The sequence below is a fragment of the Berghia stephanieae genome, chromosome 2 (assembly GCF_034508935.2).
Source record: "Berghia stephanieae isolate SIO BIC M18660-M18661 chromosome 2, UCSD_Bste_1.3, whole genome shotgun sequence".
Taxonomy (NCBI): domain Eukaryota; kingdom Metazoa; phylum Mollusca; class Gastropoda; order Nudibranchia; family Aeolidiidae; genus Berghia; species Berghia stephanieae.
This window is the reverse complement of record NC_088361.1, coordinates 40299974-40327501: the sequence shown is the minus strand read 5'-3', so window position 1 is coordinate 40327501 and position 27528 is coordinate 40299974. Positions and strand designations below refer to the sequence as shown.

Here is a 27528-nt window from a genome sequence, read left to right as displayed (position 1 = left end):
TACCCAAGATATTTACCCAAGAATGATGATCTCGACACTGTTGTTTGCAATAGTAATGGATGTCATAACAGAACCAATTCGGCGAGCGGCACCATGGAATATGATGTATGTGGATGATGTAGTACTTTTGAATGATACAAAAGCTGAGGCGGAAAAGGAACTGGAGGGTTGGAGACGGGTGCTGGAAAGGGGGGGGGGGAGAGAGATATTAAGAGCATGCAGATCGAAGACAGAGTATTTGTGCATCGGATAACAGAGAGCAGAACCATCAATAAAGTTATGAGAAGAGGATGTGACAGCGACAAACCAATTAAAATACTTAGGAACAACTGTTCAAGGTGATGGGGGCAATGAGATGGAGGCTAAGAAGAGGATATAGGCAGGCTGGAATAATTTGGAGGAAGGTAACTGGAGTTATGTGTGATAAACGAATCTCCGCAAAGCTGAAGGGGAAAATATATACAACAGTTGCAAGACCAGCGATGTTTTATGGACTGAATACAGCAGCTACACCAAAGAAACAAGATAAAGAAGTTGAGGTGGCAGAGATGAGGATATTGAGATGGTCACTTGCCTGGACAATGATAAAGTGAGAAATGAACAAATTCGAAGGTTGACTGAAGTGAAGAATATATCAATAAAGATGAGAGAATATAGATTGAATGGTTCGAACATGTAAAGAGACGAGAGATGGAGTACGTGGGAAGGAAACTATTGGATTTACCATTAGCGGGAAAGAGAAAAAAGGGACGCTCAAAGACTGTCTAGATGATGGGAAAAGATAAAGGATGGTATGAAAGAACTGGGCCTGGAGGAAGACGATGCACTGAACCGAGATGCATGGAGATGTGGCATTCATTATGGCAACCCTCCAAAATGCGGGTTAAGCTGAAGAAGAAGAAGAAGAAGAAGAAGAAGAAGAAGAAGAAGAAGAAGAAGAAGAAGAAGAAGATTATCTCTACACTATCCGCATATATAAACATAATTCAAATATATCAAAGTATATGAAATTCACCTAATAACGAGCATGAACTTGATAAAAAGACGAAAAAAAAAAGAAAGAAATAGACCCAGTCCCGTTTTTAGGGATGAATCCACGAGAAGTCAAACATCCAAGGGTTTCATTGAGATTTATTTCTTACTTGTGACGAGATAAACAGTCACATGTACAGGGACGGGGCTCTATTCGTTTATTTGGTGCCATGCACCTGTCGATTAAATGTATATTGTTAGTTTTTGGAGATTTTTTTTCATAGTAAATCATCCTTCTGTTATGTAATGATAAAGTTCTATTTTTGTTGTTGTTGTTTTGAACAAATCTTGTGAACATTTGAGTGTATTCCTCTTAGTGGGATCCTGTGCTGGTGTCTGGGGGAGGCTTTTATGTGGTCTCAACCCAATTTCCCCATCTCTTACTTTTCCTTGAGTACTTTAATTGTAAATCTTTAATTTTTGAGTATCCCAGTTTCTTCACTTTTACTGGCGCTGATATGACCTCAACTTATCGCAAGCGCCGTAAAACGCTTTAAAAAAAAGATATTTTAAAAACAAAACAAACAAAAAATCAAAACAAAACAAAATATTACACCTATAATTTTTACGCTCAGTTGCTTTACCAATTTCTTCATAAGCCCAACTTTTAAAAAAAAAAGGAGAAAAGACCAATTCAATAATCTTGCCCACATCAACGCCACATTTTAGCCATTAGCTTAATTTGAACGGTGGAGGTCCCGATAGCTCAGTTGGTAGAGCACTTCACATACAAAGGGACCGAGATCGATCTCCTGTGATGTCGAGATTTAGTTGGGGGTTTTTCTGACCTCCACCCAGGCTATATAAACCGGGATAAGCCCCGCCTCCATGGGCCTAATGGCTCCGAATGGCTACATTTCTTTTTAATGTAGGGTATAATGAATAGTTATAACAGATTGACCTATCGTGGATTTGAATCTTTCGTACCCGTCATCAAGTTGAAGATAAGCGACGTTAAAGGTCTGGCGGGTGGGGTGAAGTATAAGAGGTTTCATCGTAATCTGAAAGACAAGGTATCTATCTTATCTAAGACAAAAATTATCATAACTGAAGATGACCTTAAAAACAACCTGGCTCATAAACTTTGACATAATATGTTTTAATTATTCAATGGTTTCAAGGTTAGGACACATAAAATCCGTCTTTAAAGTTTGAAAAAGTATCTGTTCAACTTTCAGCTATTACAGCGCATGTGCGGCAATCAAAGAGTGACAAATGTCATCATCTTTTTGCGGATCACTAGGGATAAGCTTTTTGTCTATAATTTTATTTTGAAAATATCGTATTCTTGCTTCGACAAGAGGAGTGTAAGGTGTCATCTTAACCTCAAAGAATATTGTTAATCCTTAAGCCCAGTATGCTTTATGAAGCTTCGAGATAATGCAAATACCAGGGCTAATTATTGCCTTCAAACGAAAATCAAAGTCTAATCAAGCAATAACGACGTAAGGAGGTCTCAAGGCTATTCATTTCATACCCGAATTTCATATCTCTTTTCCAAACTTTATCATTTGGGAGTAGAACGGATTTCTACAAGGTAAGTGTGTATGTCTGTCTGTCTATCTGTCATCCGTCTTCCTGCCTTTATTCATAGGACTTGTTGTCAATAGGATGTCAAGAAAGAAATATGTCACGAAAATCATCATAATGTGATTAAATTTATTGGATGAACAGTAAGGTAATCTCGATCTGTATTTGAACAGAAATAATAAACCAAACCCTTATTTCAAGATGAGTGTGAAAAATTCGACTTTATAAAGCAACAAATGAGTTATAGCCTTTGCATATTTATTTATTTTATAGTAAAAAAAAAAAAAAAAGATTCGTCTCGATGTATGTTAATTTCCACAATACATTATTATTATTATTATTATTATTATTATTATTATTATTATTATTATTATTATTATTATTATTATTATTATTATTATTATTATTATTATTATTATTATTATTATTATTATTATTATTATTATTTTTGTTATTGTTATATTATTATTATTATTATTATTATTATTATTATTATTTATTATTATTATTATTATTATTATTATTATTCAAGGAATTTATGCTATTATTATTATTATTATTATTATTATTATTATTATTATTATTATTATTATTATTATTATTATTATTATTATTATTATTATTATTATTACTATTATTATTATTATTATTTAAACTTTGAAACTTTTTTAGTGCGCTTAAGTTGCCAACTGCTAGATGAAAATATTTGGATGTGCTGAAAGTAAAGTATTCGCACCGTTGATGAATGTAAAAAATAATGTATGTATTAACATCAGTGATGTAATGTAATTATTATCGAAAAGAAGTGGTGGAATTAAGTAAATGATAACTTAAAATGCCGTTAAAATAAGTCAAACAGTCAATCTTTGACACAGTGGTTATGCGTGACCTTCGTTAGTCACGAAGGCCACGGGTTATGACTGTGATTTGTCGATATTGGAATCGACTTTGCTGAATTTAAGTTGACCAGAAAGAAACTTCTTAGACTGACTGTATTGTCGATCCAGTCACAGTCACCTACGTCACAAGTCAGACTACCTACCTAGAACTTGCTCAGTGCTCAGTGCTGTGCTTTGGGTGAGTTTGAGCGTGTGAGTAGACCTAGACTCTGATTCATTGTTAACTCCAAACTCCAGTCGACGAAGTAGACTCTACTTTGAATTTAGTCTCGTGTTGAGAAAAAGCAAAGCTAACATTCTATTGATTGCAGTTCAGACCAGACAGTCAGTGACGTCTCAGTTTGTATTTATTTGTGGATAAAAATTAAAAACAGACCGTCGACAGATAAATTTAGCATATAAAAAATGCCAAACAATTTTTTTTTAAAAATACTAATAGTAATGATAATAATGGTAATGGTAATAATGACAACTATGCATTGTAGTTGCTCTCAATCTCACTTTCCTCTTGATACAACGGTACATCTCAAACGCAAGTCATTTTATCATTCATTTTACAATCTTACTGCGTCTGAGTCTGAGTCTATAATTTTAATTTTATCATAATATAAAATAAATTATTCTAGATACTATAGTATGTTAGTGTCATTGCAAATAGCCCAGGTTGAGGAAGAGCAGAAGTAGAATGACCATACGTGTGTAGCTGTATATTAGTATTATTGTTTTGGGATCGAGATCCCTACCGTTACAATGCTTTTCCCAGCCACTCATTCTTCATAAGCATTGTTCTCCCTTCCCATAGTTTATATATATTTAGTCAGTAGTAACAAAACAAGTGTTATGCTTTTGTTCAGCAAAATTTGCCTGCAATGTCACTGCTGTCATTATTGCCAGATATGTCTGCCAAAAATGAAGAACGATTATTGAATTGCCAGACACTGTCTGGCCTTATAATTATTCTGTCATCTGCATTTTTTGAGGCCGCAAATGGCAAATATCAGGACAATCCGCTAATTTTGGCAAATTTCCCAAAATTGGCAAATCGTGGCAAATTTTGGGAAAATTGGCAAATCGCTTGGCAAATTGTGGGGAAAAAAAAGAACCGAAAACAAAATAACGAATCATGAAACGAAAGAAGTGGGAGAAGGACAACCGGGCTTGGAGTTTTTGAAGCACATTAGGATTTTCAGTCCGAAGAATATTGCTCTCATGCCTCGCAGTGTATCTGCATACACTGCAATTCCCAATTTTTGTGATATTCCTCAGCATGAGTTCACGAGGTATATTGAGAAACTGGGGCCCAGTGCTGTGAGAGAGTCTGATACTGGAATTATAGATCTGACCCTATTTTGGAAGTCTGTGGCAGATTATGTTCCAGCTGATGCTGAGCGAAGTTTTTCTCTTTACAATCTTGTCTTGTCTTCCAGAAGGCGTAGACTCACAGAAAACATCAAAGGACTAGTTTTCCTTTACTACAATAAGTTTATTGATGCCTCTTTTTTTGAGAAGTAAAAGAAAACTAGGCCTTTGATGAGTCTGAGTGAAAGTGTACGTTTGTGTGTGTGTGATTGTCTGAAAGTTTGGGCGCATAAATCGCTTTACATTGTGTAAATAAATAAATGTAGCCTCCTTAAATGTCATAAATTGTCTTTTATATATATTTTTTTCTGTATCGCGTGTTAATTTTTACTGAAACGCTTAGTTCTCCTCAGCAAATTTTTTGGCAAATTTTGGTCTATTTGGCAAATTTCTTGGCAAATTTTAGGTCCCAATTTGGCAAAAAATGCAGATGACAGATTATTGCCAGACATTACACTATCTGGCAATGATAACAAGCCTGGCCATTTTGTTATTGTCAAACACGTTGATCACGTTGGCAGAAAATGATTTTATGCAAAGTGCCAAACTAGGCGTGAAAAATGCCAGTGGTAATTTGTTTCCCAAATCATTTAATATCAATGATATTTAACACAAGATGAAAGTATATAGTGCTCAAGACCACCACCATCATACCCTACTTCTGCTACTACTACTACTACTACTACCACTATTGCCATCTCCACCACCACATCTGTATAATCTGTAATTTATAATTCAATGAAGACCACTCTGAATTTGAATTTTTAAAAAAGTTATAATCATGACTGTTTTGGGGGTAAGCTTCAAATGTAGAATTAGATTAGATTTAGATATTTTTTATTATAAACAGCAAAATGTCGTCAGATTTATGGTTAAAAGAAAAATATTTCATGTTCGCTTTCCGATCAATGGCTTGCTGTTTGGTACCCTATCAATTTTCAAACTTATGCTTGAAAAGAAAAAGGAACGTATATATTGTGAGTGAGCTTGAAACAGAGTTTCTTACAACAACGTGTAACTTTGTTTGACAGTCCACAATATAATGCAATATTTGCATTTATTTATCAGATTTGTCAAGCAGCGTGAGTTCGCTTTCACTGTTTAATATTAGGCAACCATTTTAAACCTGTATCTCATGGAAGTCACATGATGTTGCTCTCCATTGTAAAGTGTGTGAACTAACCTATCATTAGTAGCTAATATTTTTGTCATCAAGGCTTTGATAGTCCACCCACTAATAAATGAAATATTTTCTTTTTTTTTTTTCAGATTTCAATAAACAGCGAGAGATTGAGTAAATCTAAAGATGTTAGATTTCATTATATTTGCAGTCACATTCCTTGCTGTTCTGATCATAGCCATTATTTGGTTGTATCCCGTAAGCATATGCCTTTTCCCTTGTTCAAATGATTTATCATCATTAGTATAGTTGCACAAGTATTTCTGTGTGTCACATTTAAATAGATTTTAAAAATTATGACTGTGGGTTAATTTATTTTATTCATTTAAAAAATTGTTCTTTCTGTCATTTTTTTTGTCTTCCTAAGATGTTATGAATGAGCAGTTTTATTGAGGGATAATTTTGTTTCTCAGAAGTGGCCTTGACCTAGGCTTCTAGCTTAATTAGTTGTTTTATTTTTTAGGGGGGGCGGGGGGTGGCTATATTTTAAATAACCTTTGTGCAATGTTATCTTAATAGATATATATGCAATATATACAGTCACAGTGATGCCAAAACTGGTTTCACTGGAAAAATGTCCGGTCTGGAGCAAAAAATTCAGGTGGCGTCAAATTGTTCCAACGAAGCTCTTCCCCCCCCCCCCCACTTCCACTACTACTATAACGACCACACACCATATCATCGCTACCACTGCTACGACTACCACCACCACAACATCGTCATCAGACCACCACTACTACAACCGTCACCACCACGTCATCGCTGCCAATACTGCCACAACAACCACTATCACATCATTATCACTACAACTATTACTACAATCACCGACACCACATCATCCTCACTATCACCAGTACTGCAATCACTACCATTAGGTTTTGGAGCTTTACTTCATTTGAAATAAGGAAACTTTGGGATTGTATTTGGCATTATGTTTACATATATAATATAGTTCTATTTAGAACTATGCAATATTATGTAAACACAACGCCAAATACAATCCCAATTCCCTTTTCTTGTGTGTGGAAATTCCTCTTTCGGTATTGAAAATCCTTCGAGTGGTGTCTGAAATTCCTGTGAGCCAAATTTAAAGTTGGCATCTCGGTGCTTATTTATTTTCTTTCAACAGAGCTCAAAGGCTGTGACAACTGTTCCTGGATTGCCTCCGTCTACCAATGAGTAAGTAGTGGTTAAGGTATTGCACTGACTTGGGAGGTCTGGAGCTCCCAACACCTTCCTTTTTTTTTTTCAACTTGGTTAAAACTAATCCCCAATTTCCCCTCTTGGACAATATAGATAATTCCTGTTGACATCAGACAACTGTTTGATGGATAATATATGATATTTCTTCATGGAATGCCTTAAAGATGACTTTTGAAGATGCTGTACAGAAGGGTGTAGTAATCTATATTTATGTTTATTCATTCGTGTGACAGAAATACCTTGCAATTATATTGTATCACAAGGTTCAATAATTCTCAGATGTTTAAACAGTTTGATGTCTTATGACATGATATCATACAAAGTTGTTCACATGTCTCAATTTAGAATTCTTGGAGGGCTGAACTTGTGAGTTGGATTGGGTTTTTTCCATTGTGGCTATTAGACAATAATTCCTATTTTATACCACAATGATCCACGATCATGGGCCAAAGTCTCTTGAAGCTGTTGTGGAATGATGAAAGGATATTTAAACAATTGCCATTTAAGTTTTACATCATTCCATATTAACTATTAACTACCATTCAATAGCTGTTGGATATCTCTAAAAGGCAGACTCGTGATAAATTTTACAAGCATTAGAGCAGGTAGTGATCATGTGAAAACTATGGACAAATAGAATGAGAATGTAACACTACTATCAAGTCTCAAAATTGACATAATGAAATTCTTTATTAACCTTAGATAAGATAAGGTGTGGATGCATTTATCTTAAAATAATATAAAGCAAGATCAGCTTAAAAGCAGCAGCAAATAATGAAGAAAACACATACGAAACAACAGAAAGTGGTTGTTTTGAGGCATGTGAGACTGGTAGGGGTGATGGTTAAATGAGGTTTTTCTACATGTTGATATAAAATATGGTTTGGTAAAGCATTTGATGGTATTCCTTTTCGTGGTGGTGTTGTCATTTCTTGGTTGGTCTTCAGATGGTCTCAGGCTAGACACAAGGAGGATGTGTATATATATATATATATATATATATATATATATATATATATATATATATATATATATATATATATGTTTGTACTTTTCACTGATTAGGCTAGTCTCTTGTTAAACGTTTTTCTTCGGTGCAGTAGAAATGCATCTAAACTCTAGTCTAATATCTTTTGCCTATCCAACATGCCCTTTTTTACTTGCACTGAAATAACCCTAAAACTTATAACGCTTGCTTCAATAAAATTGTATTGAAACTTTTCACCAAAATTCAGTTTCTGAGCAACCCAAAAAGATATTTAAATATATTATTGATTTTACACTCTTAAAAGATTATTTTATATCTCGAAAAATGCAATAAAATATCCATACCTCACTCCAGATTTTTCTATATATATATTGATATTTTATATAAAAATGAGTGACCAATTACTCATTTCAAATGACCTGGCATGGTGTAGATAGATTTCCTTCTTGATCTCATTGAAGCTCATTCGAATTATATATAACACTATCACTGTGACCATTTTGTTTGGTTTCTCAGTAAATTCCTTTGTCATGCTAAAACCTCGAGTAGAGCCACTTTCTTTACAAACAGGTCAGTTGGCTATTGTCATTTAACATTGCTGTTTCCAAGAAATGACATTAAAACCAGTTCAAGGAATAGAATGAAGCATGCAGCTTAGTGTGCCAGATTATTGTGCATCTAAAACCAACTTAAATAAAAATTTAGTTTGTTTGGATCATGTCTTCTTGGTAAATCAAGAAAGTTACTGCTTTGGCAGCACTTGTTATGAGGATTAACATGTTGCAAGTGCTTTACAATTTTGTAATAATGATATTAGTAATATAAATGATAATCATTGCCAATATTGTTTGGTTAAGAAAACAGGGACTTAATTTTTGTTGTTGTTGTTTTGATTCAAATTCTTTTTTATAGCAAGATCTGTGCATTTTTATGGGTTTCTTCTAATTTTTAAAATCACCACAGAGATGGAAACTTGGGGGACATTGCAAGGGCTGGAAGTCTGCATGAATTTTTAATGGATCTTCATTCAAGATTTGGACCGATATCTGGTTTCTGGTGGGGACAGACATATGTTGTCAGTATTGCTTCACCAGAGTTGATGAATCAACATAGCAACGTTTTTGATAGACCACGTATGTTATGTTTTCACCTTATAACTGAAAACTCTGTCTGATCATATCTTTAACTTTTTCCTTCTCTGTTGATTTTTTGTGTTTCACGCACATAATTTTCGGGATAGCTTTCAAAATTTGAGTTTTCATACAAAACAACTCAGTGAAATCACATCAAGACGTAATGAAAAGGCGACTGGAGGAAGTAGAAGCGTTACTTTTCTCCCTCACATGATTTGGTTCTGATTCATCACTTTATTGTTTTGCATGAAGCAATTAATTTCCCCTTTGTCTTACCTTTTCTTTTGTGCTTTAATTGTAATTCTAGAACTTTTTACTATCCCATTTTCTTCCTTTTTACTGGCGCTGATATGACCTTAATGTGTTGCAATCGCGGTAAAACCCTTAAAAACATAAAAAACATCAGATTTCTCATATTTTAAACGCAGTGGCTATTTTTACAGTCCCGTAAAGATGGTTCTCGGGGCTATTTTTACAGTCCCGTAAAGATGGTTCTCGGGGCTATTTTTACAGTCCCGTAAGGACGGTTCTCATGGCTATTTTTATGGCGTTGATGCGATTGTGTTCAATTATCCGCATAGTTATAGATTATCATCTTTTTGCAGTATTCACAAAACTTCACATATCATTTCTCCCGATATTTAGATGTACAGATCTAGAGGCGGTGAATGAAAGCAAAATTAATTTCATTTAACATATTTAGATCTAAAGCTAAAACTAAAATTAACAAATAATTAATGTAAAGTCAATTCTCTTAGCGATTTTTACGGTACTGTCATTTTTATTACATATAATTTTTTTTTTCTTTTGTTTTTTTTTTTGCATAATTTATGTTTGCAGTACAGAACAGCCCGTTTTCTATCATCAGTGGGCAGGTTATGTTGTATGTCTTGATTATTTTTTTTTCTGTCAAACATACATAATATAGATCTATTATCAAACACTGAAAGTATATTTAGTTCCTGCTTGAGTCGACATCCCTCAAGATATAATACTTTACAGGTTGGCTTTTGTTTATACTTTACCAGTATAACCAGTCAGGAAGGACTAACGGTTTATACAATTTTAAAAGACGTAGACGTCTAACATTCAGGGTGCAGTCTTCTCACGTGAGAGTGGGTTTGAATCCAATTTCAGAAAAGAGGCCGTTCACAAACCAAATGACCCCCCCCCCCCCCAACCTCCCAATCGTATTGTGGACAAATGACTACCCCCCCCCCCCCCCCCAATGTGGATGTCCATGGTAAAGATGCACATTGCGAAACACCTCATGCTTAAATATTGTTCTTTTGAATAATATTTTAAAAAAAGAAAGTAAATAATGATGATGATTCTCTACCATGGTCGGTCATGATCCAAAAGAATAGAGGTGCCCAAGACTGATCCTCATTGGGGCGCCGAGGTGGAGAGGGCATTTTACTTTGGTCCCACCATCACGTTGCTCCTACTCCTTTCCCGATTGACCCAGTGTTTGTTCCGACCAGACAAGAGTGGTCGCTGTATTGCTCCTCCCTTCCCAGTTAGGAGGTTGTTTTATTGTTCTCCGCCAAAGCGGTGTTCACCTTGTGGTCAGACCCCTCTGCCTAGGCTTTGAGGTACCACTAGGGAAAGAGATAGATAGAGAAAAAGAGAAAGGAAAAAAAAAAAAAAGAGAGAGAGAGAGAGAGAGAGAGAGAGAGAGAGAGAGAGAGAGAGAGAAAGAAAGAGATTGGGAAAGAAAGAGATTGGGAAAGAAAGAGATTGGGAAAGAATGAAAGAAAGAGAGAGAGAGAGAGAAAATGAGAGATAGGGAAAGAAAGAAAGGGATAGAGAAAGAATGAAAGAGTGAGAGAGAGAGAAACAAAGAAAGACCGGGAGAGAGAGAGAGGATGCTAACTTGCCGCACCTGAACGAAGGGAGTGAGAGTTTTAGAGCCAATGGCGTCTACTCAGCCAATCTGTTACTATTACCGCAACGCCGTAAAAATAGCCACCAGAACCGTCTTTACGGGACTGTAAAAATAGCCCCGAGAACCATCTTTACGGGACTGTAAAAATAGCCCCGAGAACCATCTTTACGGGACTGTAAAAATAGCCATTGCGTATTTTAAAAGGCTTTTAGGTCCAAAGCATGGCAATTTAGGAATTATGCTAATTGGAACGGAAAAAAAATTGGATAACAAAAAGGGGGAAAAGTAATAAAATTGGAGTTATTATATATTGTCTTTAGCTTGGTGTAAACTTAGTAGTTAGACAGATGATTGCCACAGGAATTACATGGTTCTCTCTACCTGCTTGATTTGTCTCCATAAATTAAGTTTGGAATTTGGATAGTTGTTGGTGTTGAAAGTATGATTTTAGGGGGAAAATATGGATTAATGTATTGAAATAGTTGGGGTTGGTTGGCAAGTCTTGAGTTCAGTATGTGTGAAGATTAAGAGAGTTTGTCAACTTATCTGATACGAGGCAGGAATAGTTTCTCACACAACCAATCCTACATTGTGCGCTCAAGAATAGCAAGTGATGATTTGCGGCTTGCCATGGGTTTATATATCATGGTGAGCAATATTCATAGGACAACCGAGAGGGGTTGTCAACACAAGATAGCCTAATAAAAGGTTTGAAAATAAACAGCTCATGGTCGCCTTAAGCTAGTTTCCCATTGAAACTTACGGTCATTCTACAGTATCGTGACAATACGTGTGGAAAATATGGATGAATCTATTTAAATGGTTGGGGTTGGTTAGCAAGTTTGAGTTCAGTATGTTTGAAGATTAAGAGAGTTTGTCAACTTATCTGATACAAGGCAGGAATCATAAATATTTTTACATGATTTGTGACACTTTTGATTACTCTACTCTAATTGTTCCTCAGATTGATTTTATTTAAATTCAACCTCACCTCACAGCTATCACCTAAATATTTTGCAGCTCTGCTTTTTAAAAGTTTTGAAACCTTGATTGGGGAGAAGTGTATTCAGTACGCCAATGGTTCTGATGGTCGTGGCAGGAGACGACTGTACGATCCAATTTTTGCCCATGACACCATAGATAAATACTTGTGTTACTTTGAAGAGGTGAGCTTGCAATGATAAAAGAGTATAAGACGCATTATTCAGCATAATCTCGTACATTAAAAGTTTTTTCAAAGAATCAATAGAACATTGCAATAATCATACAAGTACTTTTGATGACTGATAAGACCTGGTGTGCTCAAGGTCTAAACCATTCTATAATGATTTTTTTTAAAGTACCATTTAACTTGAGCTTTTATACATAGTGTAATATCCACTAAATGTGCTCAAAGTGCTTTACAAGGGGTCCCTAGCAAACAGTAACACTTAACATGTAGGACGATACATGACGCCTCTTAGGCAATATTACAACTTTGTTTGGACAGAGACAAGGTTGTTAACGTCCAAGTATTCATTTTACACCTGAGTATGGTGGAAGAATATGAGTAAAGAGCCTTTTACAAGGACTCAACTATGCACTGCTCGACTGTAACCCAGGACCTTCCAATCCGAGGTCAAGTAACATATCCCTAGACCACATAGTTGCAATCATTTATTTGTATCCAACTACAGAGATGCCAGTCATCTGGTTTGGGTCAAAAGATTGAAAGTCACTTGTAATTTTAATCAAATTCCAATCAAGACTTGAAATTTCACAGCCTTGACAGATAGTTACACTTGATTTTGACTTAAATAATTATATGCATAATTTCAAGATTACTGCTACCACAGCTTCTTTACCACTATCACTATCACTAACACCACCACCACCTTATCAGCGGTATCACCACAGCATCATTACTTCTACTACCGCCGCTAACAATATAACCAACATTGTCACTCTTTCTACCTTCACCTTCACCACTACAGTATCACTGCTACTACTGCCATCCGGGCAACCACCACCACAGTACAATCATGAGCACTACCATTGCAGCTACCACTGTCAACTCAACTTTGACAACCTACCACCATAAAAGTATCATCACAACTGCCTGATCACAACCAGCACAAGAACCACAGGAACATTCTTATTTTGGCTTCGACATTCCTTTGCCTGATGTTCGAATTCCTATAAGACATATTTTGTGGTGGCTCCCTAACCCATAATTTTTGTCATTTTCAGTGTGCAAATCAAACCGTAACCAAGTGGTTATCAAAAGGGGAAGATGATCACATTGCATTATCAGAAGAATGTTTTGTTTATGCCATTCACTGTGCCACCCTGTCAATCTTAGGCGATTACTACAAAGATGAAAAAGCGTTTAAGGAGCTCAGGGATAATTATATGCTGGTATGTATGATAAAAACGTATAATGTGGAAAGAAAAGAAATGTCATTGTTGTTAAACTAAAAGAATAATGTAAATAACAGGTGAGCAGATCTAACATATAGTAAAGTAATTTTAAAAGATTTTCATCAAGATGGATTGAGTATTTTAAAAAAAAAAAAAAAAAACTTTTGGTTATGACAGTTAAGTGAAGTGATAGATATGAAATGAATTATATTGCAATGCAGTAGGGTTAAATTGGAATGAGGAGCACGAGATCAAATGCCTCTATTTAGCTACTTGTCATTACCAATATTTGAAGTGTTTTAAAAATTACACAACAAATGCCTTGATTACATTTTAACTGAGTCATCAGATTACATTTAAAATATATATCAAATCTCACTGTTCTGCATGCGAGGGTGCAGGTTTTTGAGCACTTTGAGCTTCAATTTTCTGTCATGTTAAATTTGATAATCTCTCTAACCCATCTGTCCAGCGAGCAGTGGATGGGATGTCAGGTCTTATTATTACTATTATTTCTTTGTTATTGCTATAGCTTCTATTGTTTATAGCATTGCTGCTACTTGTCCTTTTGCTGCTACTACTACTTCTAGTAATGAAACTAGTAGTAGTAGAAGTACAGTGGTGATCACCTAAATGCCCATGTACTTAGCGCACATTTTGCCTAAATGCCTGCTAAATTGGTGAAACGGACTAATTTCTCTTTAAAACGTAATTCTAAATGCCGCTTTTCAAATTGGAAATCGTCTGCTCTAAGAAAAAAAAAAGGCAGATAGACAGTAAGAGATACTTTTTCCGTACCATTTATGGATAAAAGAATTGATTCATCTCCTGTTTGCGAGAGCATTATTTGACATCTAATAATACTGCCCCAAATTGCTGTCAATTCATTTCACTTTGTCTCCAGGGTCTATGTCCCCCCTATTGCTTTCTCTCCATGTAGCGCCCAATCAGTTTCTTATAATTGTCCCCTTCCAATATACTGCTGAAAAATGGACAAATTCAATTGGCCATCTCAGTCATCTGTCGGTCATCAGTAAAGAAAGTCAAGTAAGCTCTTCCCACTAAAATCACACACACCTACGATATGACACCCAGTCCAAGGGGCATTTGATGTTACACAAAAACCATCCGTCGCCTTTGACCACATAGCTCTTTGATTTACCTTCTATTCTCTCGCCCCATAGGCTATTACAGAGGAATCCCTTGGAATAGTGCACAGATGTTTAAGTTAGAGGTTCAAAGTTCAATTTTCATAGAATCATCATGAGAAATTGAAATGAGCAGGCATGAGCGTGTTAAAATGTTCGAGTAAATGAGTTGTATGAAGACACATATACAGAGGGAGAGATAGAGAGAGAGACCTGCATGTGTGTTTGTGTCTGTGAAGGAAAGTAATCCTTCAGAGCTATGGAGCCAGAGTTTATCCCGGTTTCTGTAGTGCTATACAGGTAATAGCAATTGTTTGCTGCCCTTTGTATAGGACGCTAATCTATAGCAAAGTACTTTTCAGACCTAACAGACCTAGCAACCAATCACTGGTGGGTGGACAGTAAGTTTAGAACAAATAAAACTGATCCTCATTTGGGATCGCTTCCACCCTCTTTGGGTGTGAAGCGAGTACTCTACCAACTGAGCGTTCGGGATCCTCCCCATTTTTTATGAGTGTGCGTGTATATATGTGTATAAAATGAACAAAGTTGGCGTCAGTCAGTTATTTGTTGTTGTTATTTTTAGCCAACCATTTTATGAGTATTCTCACTGACTTCTATCAATTGGACTAAACGTTCAAGGTTACGCATAGTTTTATGTCTTGGTACGTTATATATCTGACTGGCAATGTTGTGAGTTTTTTGGCTTAATGCACAGCATCAATTTGCAAACGTCTTAATTCTTGACCTGACAGCACCACCGTTTAACTGTCTGTGGTCAAGTGATACACAATATTGTCCAGTAACAAAGTCAAGTGATATTGAGGGTAGTGAATGGCTGAGTGGGTAACACTGATAGCAAAACTCTGGCCCTTGCGTTATGACTTTAGATAAGGCATTTAAAACACATTAACCCTAATGACAGGAGATGTGAATGACATATATTTTTCATTGCTGCAACAATAAAGGACAGCTAGCAGACAATTTGTACTGTTTGAAATGGAAATTTAGTTAAACAAGGTCTGCTTTTGGAATGATTAAACCAATGTGGAGCACAAAAGTCATTACAAATCGATTGAAATGGGTGATATGAATGTTCATATGCATTTATCATGTTCTTGATCAACTTCGTCTAAATGCCTGTTCCACCTAAATGCCCTTTTTTCTGTTTCCCAACCACTGGGCTTTTACGCAATCACCGCTGTGCTACTACTTGTACTACTACTACGACTACTACTACTACTACTACTACTACTACTACTACTACTACTACTATTACTATTACTGCTACTACTACTACTACTATTACTATTACTACTACTACTATTATTACTACTATTACTACTACTATTACTACTACTACTACTAGTACTACTACTGTTACTACTACAACTACTACCGCTAGTACCACTATTACTACGGTTGTAGATGAAGACACATGTGTTATTTCAAATTTTTTACAGGTATGGAATTCGATGGAGTATGCAATTATACATCCAGATGAAGCAAAAGACGACGACTTTCAGGACAAATTCGAAAAAGGTTGCATAAGTTGTCTAATAAAGAAATTTCAATTTTTTAAATATATAAACAAGGATAATGATCAATACACGAGGGTCCTTGGGGACTTTTTTTTTTGGGGGGGGGGGGTTAAATCATTACAACTAGAACCAAAACTGAAACATATCATTTAATTAAAGATGAATTATCTCTTTGAATATGGGGGTGAAGAGGTTGACAATTTATTGGAAGTAGTTTAGAGAGAGATTACTTACCAGAGACAATACCAGATTCTCATCATTCCGCTATGAGTTGACTAAAAAACACTGTGCTACACAAAAACATATCAATGCAAGCAAGGCACCTGCCTCTACATCTTCATTGACATCATTTTTCAAAGCCAAACCGGTTGAGGAAGATTTCAGTGTCATTAGGGCAGAGGTTATGTTCACAAAGTTTCTAGTTGAAAAGAATCTTCCTCTTGCCATTGCCGATGATGCAGGTGATCTGTTTAAGTCAATGTTTCCTTCGTGTGAGGTGGCAAAAAGTATGGGTGTGGGAGGACAAAGACAACGGCTATCCTTCATCAGATGGCCAATGAAGAAAAAGAACAAACTGTTAAAGGGATCAATTCTTGTGGTGTGTTTTCTCTGAGTACAGATGGAGGCAATGATTCTAAGGAGAAAGTGTTTCCCGTTATCGTTCAGTATGCTGATAAAGAGAAAGAAGAAGTAGTGACAGAGGTAGTTTCTGTTGATAGCTTGTCTACCAGTACAGCCACTGGCAAAGACATCTTTGAACATTTGAAAAAGACTTTGTGTGATGCTAATCTCGATTTGAAGAATTGCATAAGTTTTAGTGCTGACAATGCTTCTGTCATGGTGGGTGAAAAGTCTGGTGTCTCTGCATTTCTTCGTGAGGAAAATGAGAATATCATTGTTGTTGGCTGTCCTTGCCATAGGATTAATTTAGCTGCATTGAAAGCTGCCAATGCACTTCCACACAAACTGGATCAACTTCTAATAGACATTTACTTCTTCCTTGATAAGTCGTCAAAGAGAGTTGCCCGATTGAAGGAACTTCAGGAAATTCTTGGTTGTGGCAGTCACGAAGTGTTAAAACATGTTAACACAAGATGGCTCTCTCTTGGACCTTGTATATCTCGTCTGTTAGAACTCTGGGAACCAATATCGGCCTTGTTTATGGAGTTGTCAGAAGAGACAATTTCAAAGTCAACTTCCTCTAAAGCACAGGGTATTTTGAAGAAGCTTTTGAGTGACGAGGTAAAGGCTTATGCCATGTTTTTGGACAATGTTGTAGGGGTGTTTGAGAATGCTAATGCATTGTTGCAGTCATCAGAGCCTCTCATTCATAAAATGGCTGACATCATGAAGTCCATTATTCATGATTTATGTTTACGTTTCGTAAAACCCTCTTATCTGCAAGGTAAAGATTTGCTGCAAATTGATGTCAATGACACAAAAAATCTCCTGCAATCAAGTGAAATTGATGTTGGATATAGATGTAGGAAATTGGTGAAGGAACTTGGAGACGATGCCAAAAAACAATTTTATAAGTCAATTTAGACTCAGAACCAATCATGCATGCATCTGTTGCTAATCCAGACAACAAAGTCGTGGCTAGGATGGCATCTTTAGAATATTTTGTGGAGAGATTTCCATCTTTAGTTCCCTGTGAAGAAGACCAGTGTACTGATGAGGTCATGGATATTCTCTTCAGACAGTTTAGAGATTGGCAATCATCTGCAATGCCCCTGCTCAATGGAGAAAGAGTGGATAAATACTGGTTTCGTCTTGCTAATGCAAAAACACAAACTGGCTCTGCTAGGTTTCATTTGCTTAGTCGTTCCGTGCTGGGAATACTTTCCATCTTCCATTCAAATGCAGTATGTGAAAGACTATTCAGCTTAGCCAGGAGGAATAGGACTGATTTTAGGACCAGCATGTCAAACAAATTGGTAGAGTCCATCAGTATTTACAAAATGGAGTCATAAATCATTTAAGAATCCTATCTCCAAGGAGCTGCTCATCAAGGCCAAGTCTGCGACTGCAGCTTCCTTGAAAAAGGACTAAACCAGTGTCATATACTGGACTGTATATAATGTAAATCTTATGTAAATATTTGAATTAAATATAAATTAAAATGGGTGAAGTGAAGACTTTAGATGTACATAAACATGAGAAGAACAAAGAAGTGCAACAGTAACGCTTTGAGACAATTTTATTCATAAACTGGAGTGGCTATTATAACAGACTTGGGTGTATGGACATTTATGGATAACCTGCAAATTTAGGGAATGTAAGTACTTTTGTTTGTTTGTTTCGCGTACTTGAATCTTCCTCTTTTTCCTTAAATCTTCCTCTTTTTGGCAACCAATCTTCCTCTTTCTGTCAGGAGAGGTTGGCAGCTCTGCAATAGCTTACAAAGACATTGTTTGCTGAGTTATCAAGAAAAATTCATATTATTTAGTCAAAGCAAGGCAACAGCTTTATTCAAAGTTATAATCAATGTATTGATTTATTTTTTAAATTTTCAGCCAAGGAATTCTTAAAATCCTCAATAAGGAAAGCAATTTCATATCGGAGGGAAAACGAGCTCCATCTAAAAAACAATTTGATGATTGATGTCCTTATTTCGGAGTGTCAAGACGAAGAAGTCATGAATTGTGACATCCTCGCATTTCTAATTGGAAGCTTCCACACTACTGGCAACTGTGAGTGTCTTTAGACAAAATAGTATTATTTGTTTTTGGTCCTGTGAAAGGCTCTTTTTTTTTTTTCAGATGACTTGTTTCTTTGAGTTATTTTCAACTGCAGATACTTATAGGGGGCAGCAGTACAATCTTTGCTTCATATCCAAAAGTTACTGAGTTTGATTACCCACCATGCACTGTGTGGCCTTGAGCAATTCACCTCGCTCTAGCTCAATTTCCGATGCTGCACTTCAGCTTACGCCTTGGTTATTCCAGTCTTCCTGTAGAATAGACGTAAGAGACAAATTTCCCCCATGGGATGAATAAAGGGAATTTATTTTTATGTTTTATTTATTTATAAAATCTAAATCTATTTTTACAGAAGTGCAGTTCTGGTTTACGAGAAATCCCTATGCCTTCTGTTTGATGATGGACTTTTTTCAAATAGCTAGCATTTTCTTATTTCTTTCAATAATTACAAACTGTCTTCAGCTTTTAGAAGACACAGATTCCAGATTTGCCCTCATGTCAATTTTTTCTTGTTTTTGCCTCATAGAGCAATAATGTTTTCAACAAAGTCATGGCATCATGGTAATATAGAAATATAATCATCCTGCATTGTTTGCTTCATTTCACTGGAAGGGAGAGGTTTGGAAAAAAAAAAGTAAATTTTCACTTTGATTGACTTGATTCAGTATGTTTTCTTAAAATTGGTGGGACCCACTTTGGACTCATTTGCTGTTTGTAAGTGTAATTTGCATTATTTGATTTATTTGACTAAGCATCTTTGTTGGGCTGTATGCATGACTCAAAATTGTCTGTTAGTTATGGGAAAATGAAGATGTGCATTATATTCTTACAATGTTTAGTGACAATATTCTCATTTATTTTATTTTTTTAAACAACAATTTTCAGTGATTACCTGGGCTTTGTATTTCCTGGCAACTCACAAAGATGTTCAAGACAAGCTTTACAAGGAAATAATCAGTGTGACCGGAGAGAAGGGGTCTGTCGACAAAGATAATTTCTCTGAATTTGTGTAAGTCATCAGAAAAGTAATTATGAAAAATTGGAAAGCAGTTTCCCAAATTATAGTTGTCCACTCATTCTAGAAAAAATGAATTTATTCCCATGAGTAATAATTTCTGTCAAAGTTTTTAAATCATTAAGTCATAGATTTTTACAGCAAAACTTTGCGTCTTTACAAAATACTTCGCCTTTTTAAAGTATCGGCTATAAACTTTTGATGTTTTTCATAATTCTTTTTTCTTTTCTTTTTTTTTTTTTTGGCCAAGCATTCAGATTTATTTTTTTTCATAATTGGATACAAGAAGCTAAGATCCAATGAGAATTGAGTCCAGTCGTGAAAATCAATTCCCCAATATTTTTACTTTTAACATCATCGTGCCATTTGCATTCAATGAGGGTCACATTTGTCAATATTGGCTATCAGGGCAAAAATGATGCAAGCAGATTTGCTTATCTCTCTAGGTTTCTTGAATTGGATACACCTGCTAGATCGCTCCGATCCCAAAATTAATGGCTGATTAATGTTCCTATATGCAAACTATCTCTAGCTGAAAAATCTTTCTTTATCAGGGCCCCAAAAGTATGTTGCAAATTAGATGATGTCAAAGACGCCCCTGAGCTTACATATTATAAAACGTTACAATATACATTTACAACAAAACAAGTCATTGGGAGGGGATTACCATTAAAGGAGGGTTTTGCAATTGAGGGTAAAGAGGGGAATTTGTCTTACATGGAGTAGATGAAGAGATTGTCCCATTAATTATTATTTAATTTTGTCCATGACAAGGCCATGGATTGTGACCACTATATTGAATCTTGCTGTCATGTCACCTTCTTTTTCTTGCAATGTTTGCTACACCACACACACTAATCATTTTGCTGGTGAAGTGTTAATATTTGGTCCATTTTACTTCAGTTTTAAACATTTTCATGTTGTCAGCTGTGTCCTTGAATACAAAATGAAACAATTGTGTTTCTCGACAAAATATTTCAAGCTATTTATACTGGATTAATTGATAAATTCATATATTTTACTTAAAATAGATTTTCGGTTAAACGATTGTGTTCTGTGAATAATGTGTTAAATTCGTCATCTCTCATAAGTATTAGGAATTGCTACTTTATTTGAAAACCTTGTGAAAAGAAGGTTATTTTCATTTCTTTTCAGCTACCTTATCCAAGTGATTGATGAGTCTTTGAGATGTTCTGTTGTTGCTCCCTGGGCTGCTCGTTTCCAAGATTTTGACTCTGAACTTGGAGGTCACAGAATTCCAAAGAATGTAAGTTGATTCGCCTTCAAGTACCCATCCAAACCTGTTCTTTAAAATGAAGTGACTGTCCTATCCTCTTCCAATACCTTGGAGTTTGCAATCCTTCATCCATTATATATACTGGGCTGATTGATCTCAACATATAACGGCAGTAGTCTTTGTGAATTATAATAATAAAGTTATTTTGACTGGAGTGAAAAATGGAAAATGAACTTTTAGACAAACCAATACATGGTTGCCAATTTCTTGTACTTCAGTACGCTTTGTAAATTTTCCAATCTCTGGGTGAGCGGAAGCCAAAACCTCAGCCTTATGGAAAATGAACCAATTGGATATGAAACCACCGTCAAGTAAGCACCAGTATCAAAGTATCACTCTTCACCTATTGTTATCCTTAATCATAATATCATTAATTGAAAGGTAATTACATAAGCATAGCTGCCAATCGTATTTGACTTCCTGAGTCCTTAAGTCCGTATTTTTAGTTCAAAATCCGTATTTTGTAATTTTTGGCCAATTTGTGGTAAACAAGGTTTGTGGGCCTGCCCATTGAATTATTACTAGATATTACTATTACTATTATTATTATTATTCGTGTCCAGCGAGAGATAATGGGCAGGGTTTAACTCAGCACAGCATATTCTCCAATCCTATGTAGCTCTTTAATTTGAATTATCCTCTCTATTATAAATGATTTTCAACAATTCTATGACGCCTGTTTTTCACTAAAACCTTTTATAATGTATTGGACATTTGCATTAAAAATGCATATTAGCCTCGAATATACTTTTAGTGTTCTCAGACAGTATTGATACTTTCATTATTTGTTACAAGTATTGTGTTAATTAAAAATTGAATTAAATCAACATCTCTGATTGGAAAGTATTCAATCAGAAAATCAGTTGCTTAATATAGATTAAACATTAAAATGATTATTTCCCTTTATTAATTTATTAAATATAAATTTAATCCCTTTAAAAAAAAAACATCTTGATCTGATTCTAATTTTTTTTTTTTTCAAGCAAGCTTTTATGACGGTTTAGGTTCAAGAGAAATAAGTATACTCCATTTTTTGGTGTGTTTATCTTGTCAAAGTAAAGAGGTAGGAATTCTCCAATATTTAGAGGTTCATTTTACTATAACTACTATTATATTGTACTACTTAAAGACCATGTTGCATGAAAACCAATCTCCCTAATTTTTTCCCCAAATCACCCTCTCAAGTGATGTACCAGATTGGCAGTTATGCATTTCTAAACATCCTAAGTTATTTCATTTATTTTACAATTGTGTATTGGTCCTTATCAAAGTTCAGGCAGTTGAATTTTTTCTTTATTTTGTCTGTTTTGAAATTTTGGAAAGTGTCATAACGATTTCATAACGATTCAAATGTGCTGGAACCATACCCGATAATTTAGCAACATTTGGACTAGCCTCTGTCATCTTAAACTTGTAATAAGTGTTAGTAGTAGTAATTAAAAAGGTCGACTTTTAGATGTTGCGATTCGATAAAAAAAAGGGGGGGGGCTGGGCGTTCCTTATTTTATTTTTGAAAAGTTGGCAGCTATGCATAAGGTCTTTTTACTAGAGTAAAGTGTTCGGATATGGGTCACTTGATGTGTTAGCGTAAAAGTTCAGTAATTTTTCCTTCTGAATTGGCAGTCCTGCAAGTAAAAGGATGCTCATTTGTTTTAAACAGGGATTTCCAGTGGCAACTGATAAAATTTCATTCTGCAACTGTCCAGTTTGCATTTTGTATTGTTTGTTTACCAAGTTTTATTCCCAATGCTTTACCGCTTGATTATTTTCTTTCAAAAGACTTCCCCATTAACCTTTTGGATGAAATTACACTTTGGGTTGCTATATAATTTTTATCTGAATTATAGGGAAAATAATTTAAAGTGGTTCTATTGTAAAACAAGTTCCAGAGAGATGAATTACTAAATGTATATAATACAAATTTAAGTGGCTTGATTTTTAAACAAAAGAGGGAAATAGAGACGTCTATATTGAAAGCAAATAAGTTCAACAACCTGCTATTTATATCCTTGAGGCTCCTCTGTTTGTTAAAAATTGGTACAGCACATATTTATGTCAAAGCTAATATTTTTTGCTCTTTGGTTATGTTTGTTGTATAGACTCCAGTGATCCATGCTTTGGGAGTGTCATTGCAAGATGAAAAACGGTGGCCTCTGCCAAACAAGTAGGTGATTCATTCCATTGGCCTGCTATTTGATTTTATTTGGTGAATATTAAACCAGTAAGGAACAAAAGTTTTAAATCAATAAGATCAATAATAATCATAAGATGATGAATCACAGATGGGAAATGAATTGATTTAAAGTTGATGATTATAGAAAAATGGTTAGCTTGAATTTTGGTCCTTTTACGTGGTTTGAAAGTGTGTTTTTCAACTAATGTTAAAGTTTTCATTTTAATCATATCGTCGTATTACTCATTACCATAAGCGACAACTTTGCTGATGACCGACTGCTGGCTAATTGTCCTTTTTCAGCAGCCATTGGAAGGTGGAAATTGTAAGAAGCTGATTGGATGCTACATGTAGAAAAAGCAGTTTGAAGGATATAGGATAAGACTGATGGAGAGAGTGAGGGTGGAGCAATTGTGAAATGAATTATTAGTAATTTTGAGTGGTGTTATTAGATGTCAAATAAAACTCTTAGAAATTGGGGATAAATCGATTCTTTTGACTATAAATGGGATCGTGAATTTCTTTCTGTATATGTTTGGGTTTGTTTGTTTTGTTTTTTATTATCGCCAAACTTTTCTTCAGAATATGCATTTAAGCAAAATGTTTGTGATAGACAATTATTATTATCATGATCATCATTATCACATTAGATATTTTGTAGTCTCCTGCAATCTTTGGTAAGTTGAAATTTGTTAGGATAAAGAATTAATTTCAAATTTTATGGTGAGCATATAAGAACTGTATGTAATTTGAATTACAGGTCAATCATAAATAATGAGAAACATTGAAATAGATATTGACATTCCTTTTGACAGATTTGACCCTGATAGATTCAGTCCTGAAAACAGAAAGAAACTTGGTGCCTGTTCTTTTGTGCCTTTTGGATTTGCTGGAAAACGTAAATGCCCTGGATATAGATTTGCTTACTGGGATGCAGGCATATTTCTTGCTACAATTATCCGCAGGTATTTCTGAAGTTATTCTACATAATAGGATTGATCAAATATCACTAATTGAAAGTCCATAATGGCTAAAGAGATTAAGTAATATAATAAATGTGTTGTGGAACTACGGAAGTCCTCCCTAAATATGTGTGTGTATTGATTGTTGAAGGACTTTCTCCCATCTTCATAACTGTCTCTTTATGCATGAGGTCTGATCTAAGTACAACCATTTTATCACTTGGGTTGAAGATGGTCTTTTTTCACCTTCAGTCTTGTATTGTTGAATTTTTACTGAAATTGTTGTCAGAAATTTAATACTGGACAACTGCTGAGTGCTGACTTTAAGCAAGCTAATTTGTCATTGATAGTACCATTTAGAAAAAAAATGTTATGTTTAAACATTATCGTGCCAACACAATTGTCCCCTCAAGGACTGATTTTCGTAACTGAAATGCCAAGAAATTTCCTAATTTATGATCATTCAGACTTTTAACTCAGTTCTCCTCTTCTAGTTCATTTTTACATAAAACCAGATTGACTTAGTTCGTCACTAGTAAGGTGAGTGAATTTATCTTGCGTCTTATCTGCCGGCTGCGTAAAAACAAGATGTCAAATCAAGGAATTTAACTCCATAGTTTAAAGTATTGTTCAATGTCCTGTGTGATTACTTGTGTCCACCTGCTCATGTTGAAATTTATTAATATACTTGTAGATCTTCAGTTATTTGACTGAAATCAGCTAATTTCTCATATTGAAAAAGGAAAAGAAGGAAAGAAAAATAAAACAAAACATGAATGTTATTGGTTGAATGAAAAGATTACAAGTACGAGGCTTTTAAAATGTAATCGGGTATCGATGGCTAACTTTTAGTAACTATGGCTAAGTGATGCTTTTTATAGACTTTTGGTGTCTGAACTATTTTCGTTCAGCCTTCGTGTAATTATATTTTCTCTTTCCAAACCCATCATGCCCATTTACAGGTACAGGTAAAAAAAGCAACAAAATAAAAAACCATATTAAAATTTTTTAATTCAAACATATATGATGGGCAATTGATTAAAGCTTTTGCCTAGTTAAAAATGGACAACCCAACACATACACCTGAACAGATCTTACTTCCTTAAATTTAGTGTAATCTTCACAGGCCTTTTTCATTTATTTTCTCTCATGTCTCAGATTTGAGGTCAGTATGTGTCCAGACCAAGTGGTGACCCCAGTTTATGGACTTGTGACTCACACAGAGGATGAAGTCTGGGTCAAGGTTGCCAAACGACAGTAAATCGTGAAAAGTATTGTCAGTGATACACTGAGATTATGTTGCATCATCTTGTTTGCGATTTTGGTGCTGGGTTGTTTCGGTTGTTGATTCATCTATACAGTACTTTCATTTTATTCCCTTTTTTTTTTTCAAATAAACGTGTAAAAAATGGGAGAGGTATGGACTTCTAATGTTGATTCTTTTTGATATGTACAAATATATTCTTCATTTATTGGGGCCTTAATAAGAACCAAATGAATGTGTGTGAAATATGATCATCATTGACTTGATGAAATTGTTCCGATATAATGGAAGTCCCATCAGAATGTAAAGTGGGTCTTGTTCCAATTTTTATTCTGCAGCACATGCATGGCATACCTGCCAACCCTTCCACTTTTGGCGGAATCATTCCTATTTTCATTTTTCCTTTTCCACTTTTCCGCCATTGTCTCTTAAATTCCGATTTTCAACAATGATGATAATGGTAAAAAGAAAAAAAATGGGGCGTAAAAAAGGTGAATTAAAAAAAAAATGATTGCCAAAAAGGAGATAAGTAGGAAAATTAATTGCATTCCTTTCCCCCTTCCCCATTCCTTTTCATTATACATGTGATATGTAGTTTTGCCAGCTGTGTCTGAATATTGTCTTTATGTGTTTGGTGGCAAAGTTGGTGGTGATTTTGAGACGGGATTATCCATTGTTAAAAGATTCCTATTTTTTGTCTTAAATATCTTTTTTTCTGACATTCTGATTCCACTTTTGGAATATGAAGGGTTGGTAGGTATGTACATGGTGTTCATAGGTGTTATGGAACAATTACTTTTTGGGTAAGATTCCTTGATCATTCCTCGTTTTTTTTGCCGGGGAGGTCACTCTTGTTGTCGCTTCTAATTGAATTTTCTATTCATTTGACAGTATGAATGATTTCATATATGGAAGGCTCATGAAGTCATGAAAGCTCAAAAAGAAGTTACCTGCTAAATTTATTATATTTCATTTTCCTTCTTTCCTCTTATGTGCCATCCAACAAACCTTTTATTGTATACAGTTGTATTTATGTTGACTTTAAGAGTGACCTCAAATACACATTTCTGAATGGTTCACTTAAAGAGAATTTTGAGCAGTCTGATTTGACATAATGGACTAATACTAGGAGATACTGGCAGTCTTCTTCTGATTTCTAAGGACTCCCTGTCGACTTTCCTGAATATCCATGAGTTGTGTCTGGTATTGCTCCATTTACAGTACAGCAAGCTGTTTTTAATTGAATAGAAAAATAGAAAAAAAATAAATAGGTAGATGTAATCTGCACCTGTTCTGTGGCAGGAGTCTGGGTTTAGTGGTGCGATGGATTATATCAGTTTGGGCTTTGCTAGAGTACTGGATTGTATGGAACAAACCATATTGTGAGGGGTTCTGATGAATATATTTTTAACATCCAAGAATGACATCCTAGCTGCATAATTCAAGGATAGCAACCTAAATAAAACTGACCTCATACAGGAATTTAACCACAATTTGTATAACCTCAGCCTTGTAGGGGATGCCTGGACCATTTTAAAAATATCTTTTCTATCATTGAAGATTATTTTATTTACGCATTTGTTCTGCTAGTTTATTAACTTTGTTTATCACATGACCCGTTAGCTTTGAAACGTTTAATGGTATTTTAAATTTCGATTCTCATTTGGTAGGTCCACATCCTTGGGCTGAATGAGGCATAGAATCAAGTCTCAGTTAATTCACAAAGGCAGTCTGGGAGAGTAAGTTTAAGATAGACACTTTATAAAGTCACAGAAAGAATATTATGTTGGAGAACTGAGTGATTGTATTGTTTA

At 35.1% G+C, this 27528-nt stretch overlaps 1 protein-coding gene across 5 annotated transcripts; it reads left to right on the top strand.

Annotated features, from left to right (window-relative positions):
- The first annotated feature begins 2075 nt into the window (after positions 1-2075).
- Positions 2076-26982, top strand: LOC144964869 (cytochrome P450 20A1-like). 5 transcript variants are annotated; one of them, XM_078899595.1, is made up of 13 exons: positions 2076-2569; positions 6090-6198; positions 7130-7179; positions 9155-9324; positions 12233-12378; positions 13442-13609; positions 16224-16302; positions 18818-18994; positions 19889-20012; positions 21174-21285; positions 23415-23479; positions 24304-24453; positions 25609-26982. In XM_078899595.1, exons 2-13 carry the CDS (start codon positions 6127-6129, stop codon positions 25709-25711), a joined length of 1416 nt encoding a protein of 471 aa, XP_078755721.1. In that variant the 5' UTR covers positions 2076-2569; positions 6090-6126; the 3' UTR covers positions 25712-26982. The 5 variants fall into 5 exon arrangements, with proteins under 5 accessions (XP_078755721.1, XP_078755723.1, XP_078755719.1 ...); XM_078899597.1 differs by having other exon boundaries at positions 2567-2710; XM_078899593.1 differs by lacking the exon at positions 2076-2569 and adding an exon at positions 3268-3639.
- The last annotated feature ends 546 nt before the right edge of the window (positions 26983-27528 follow it).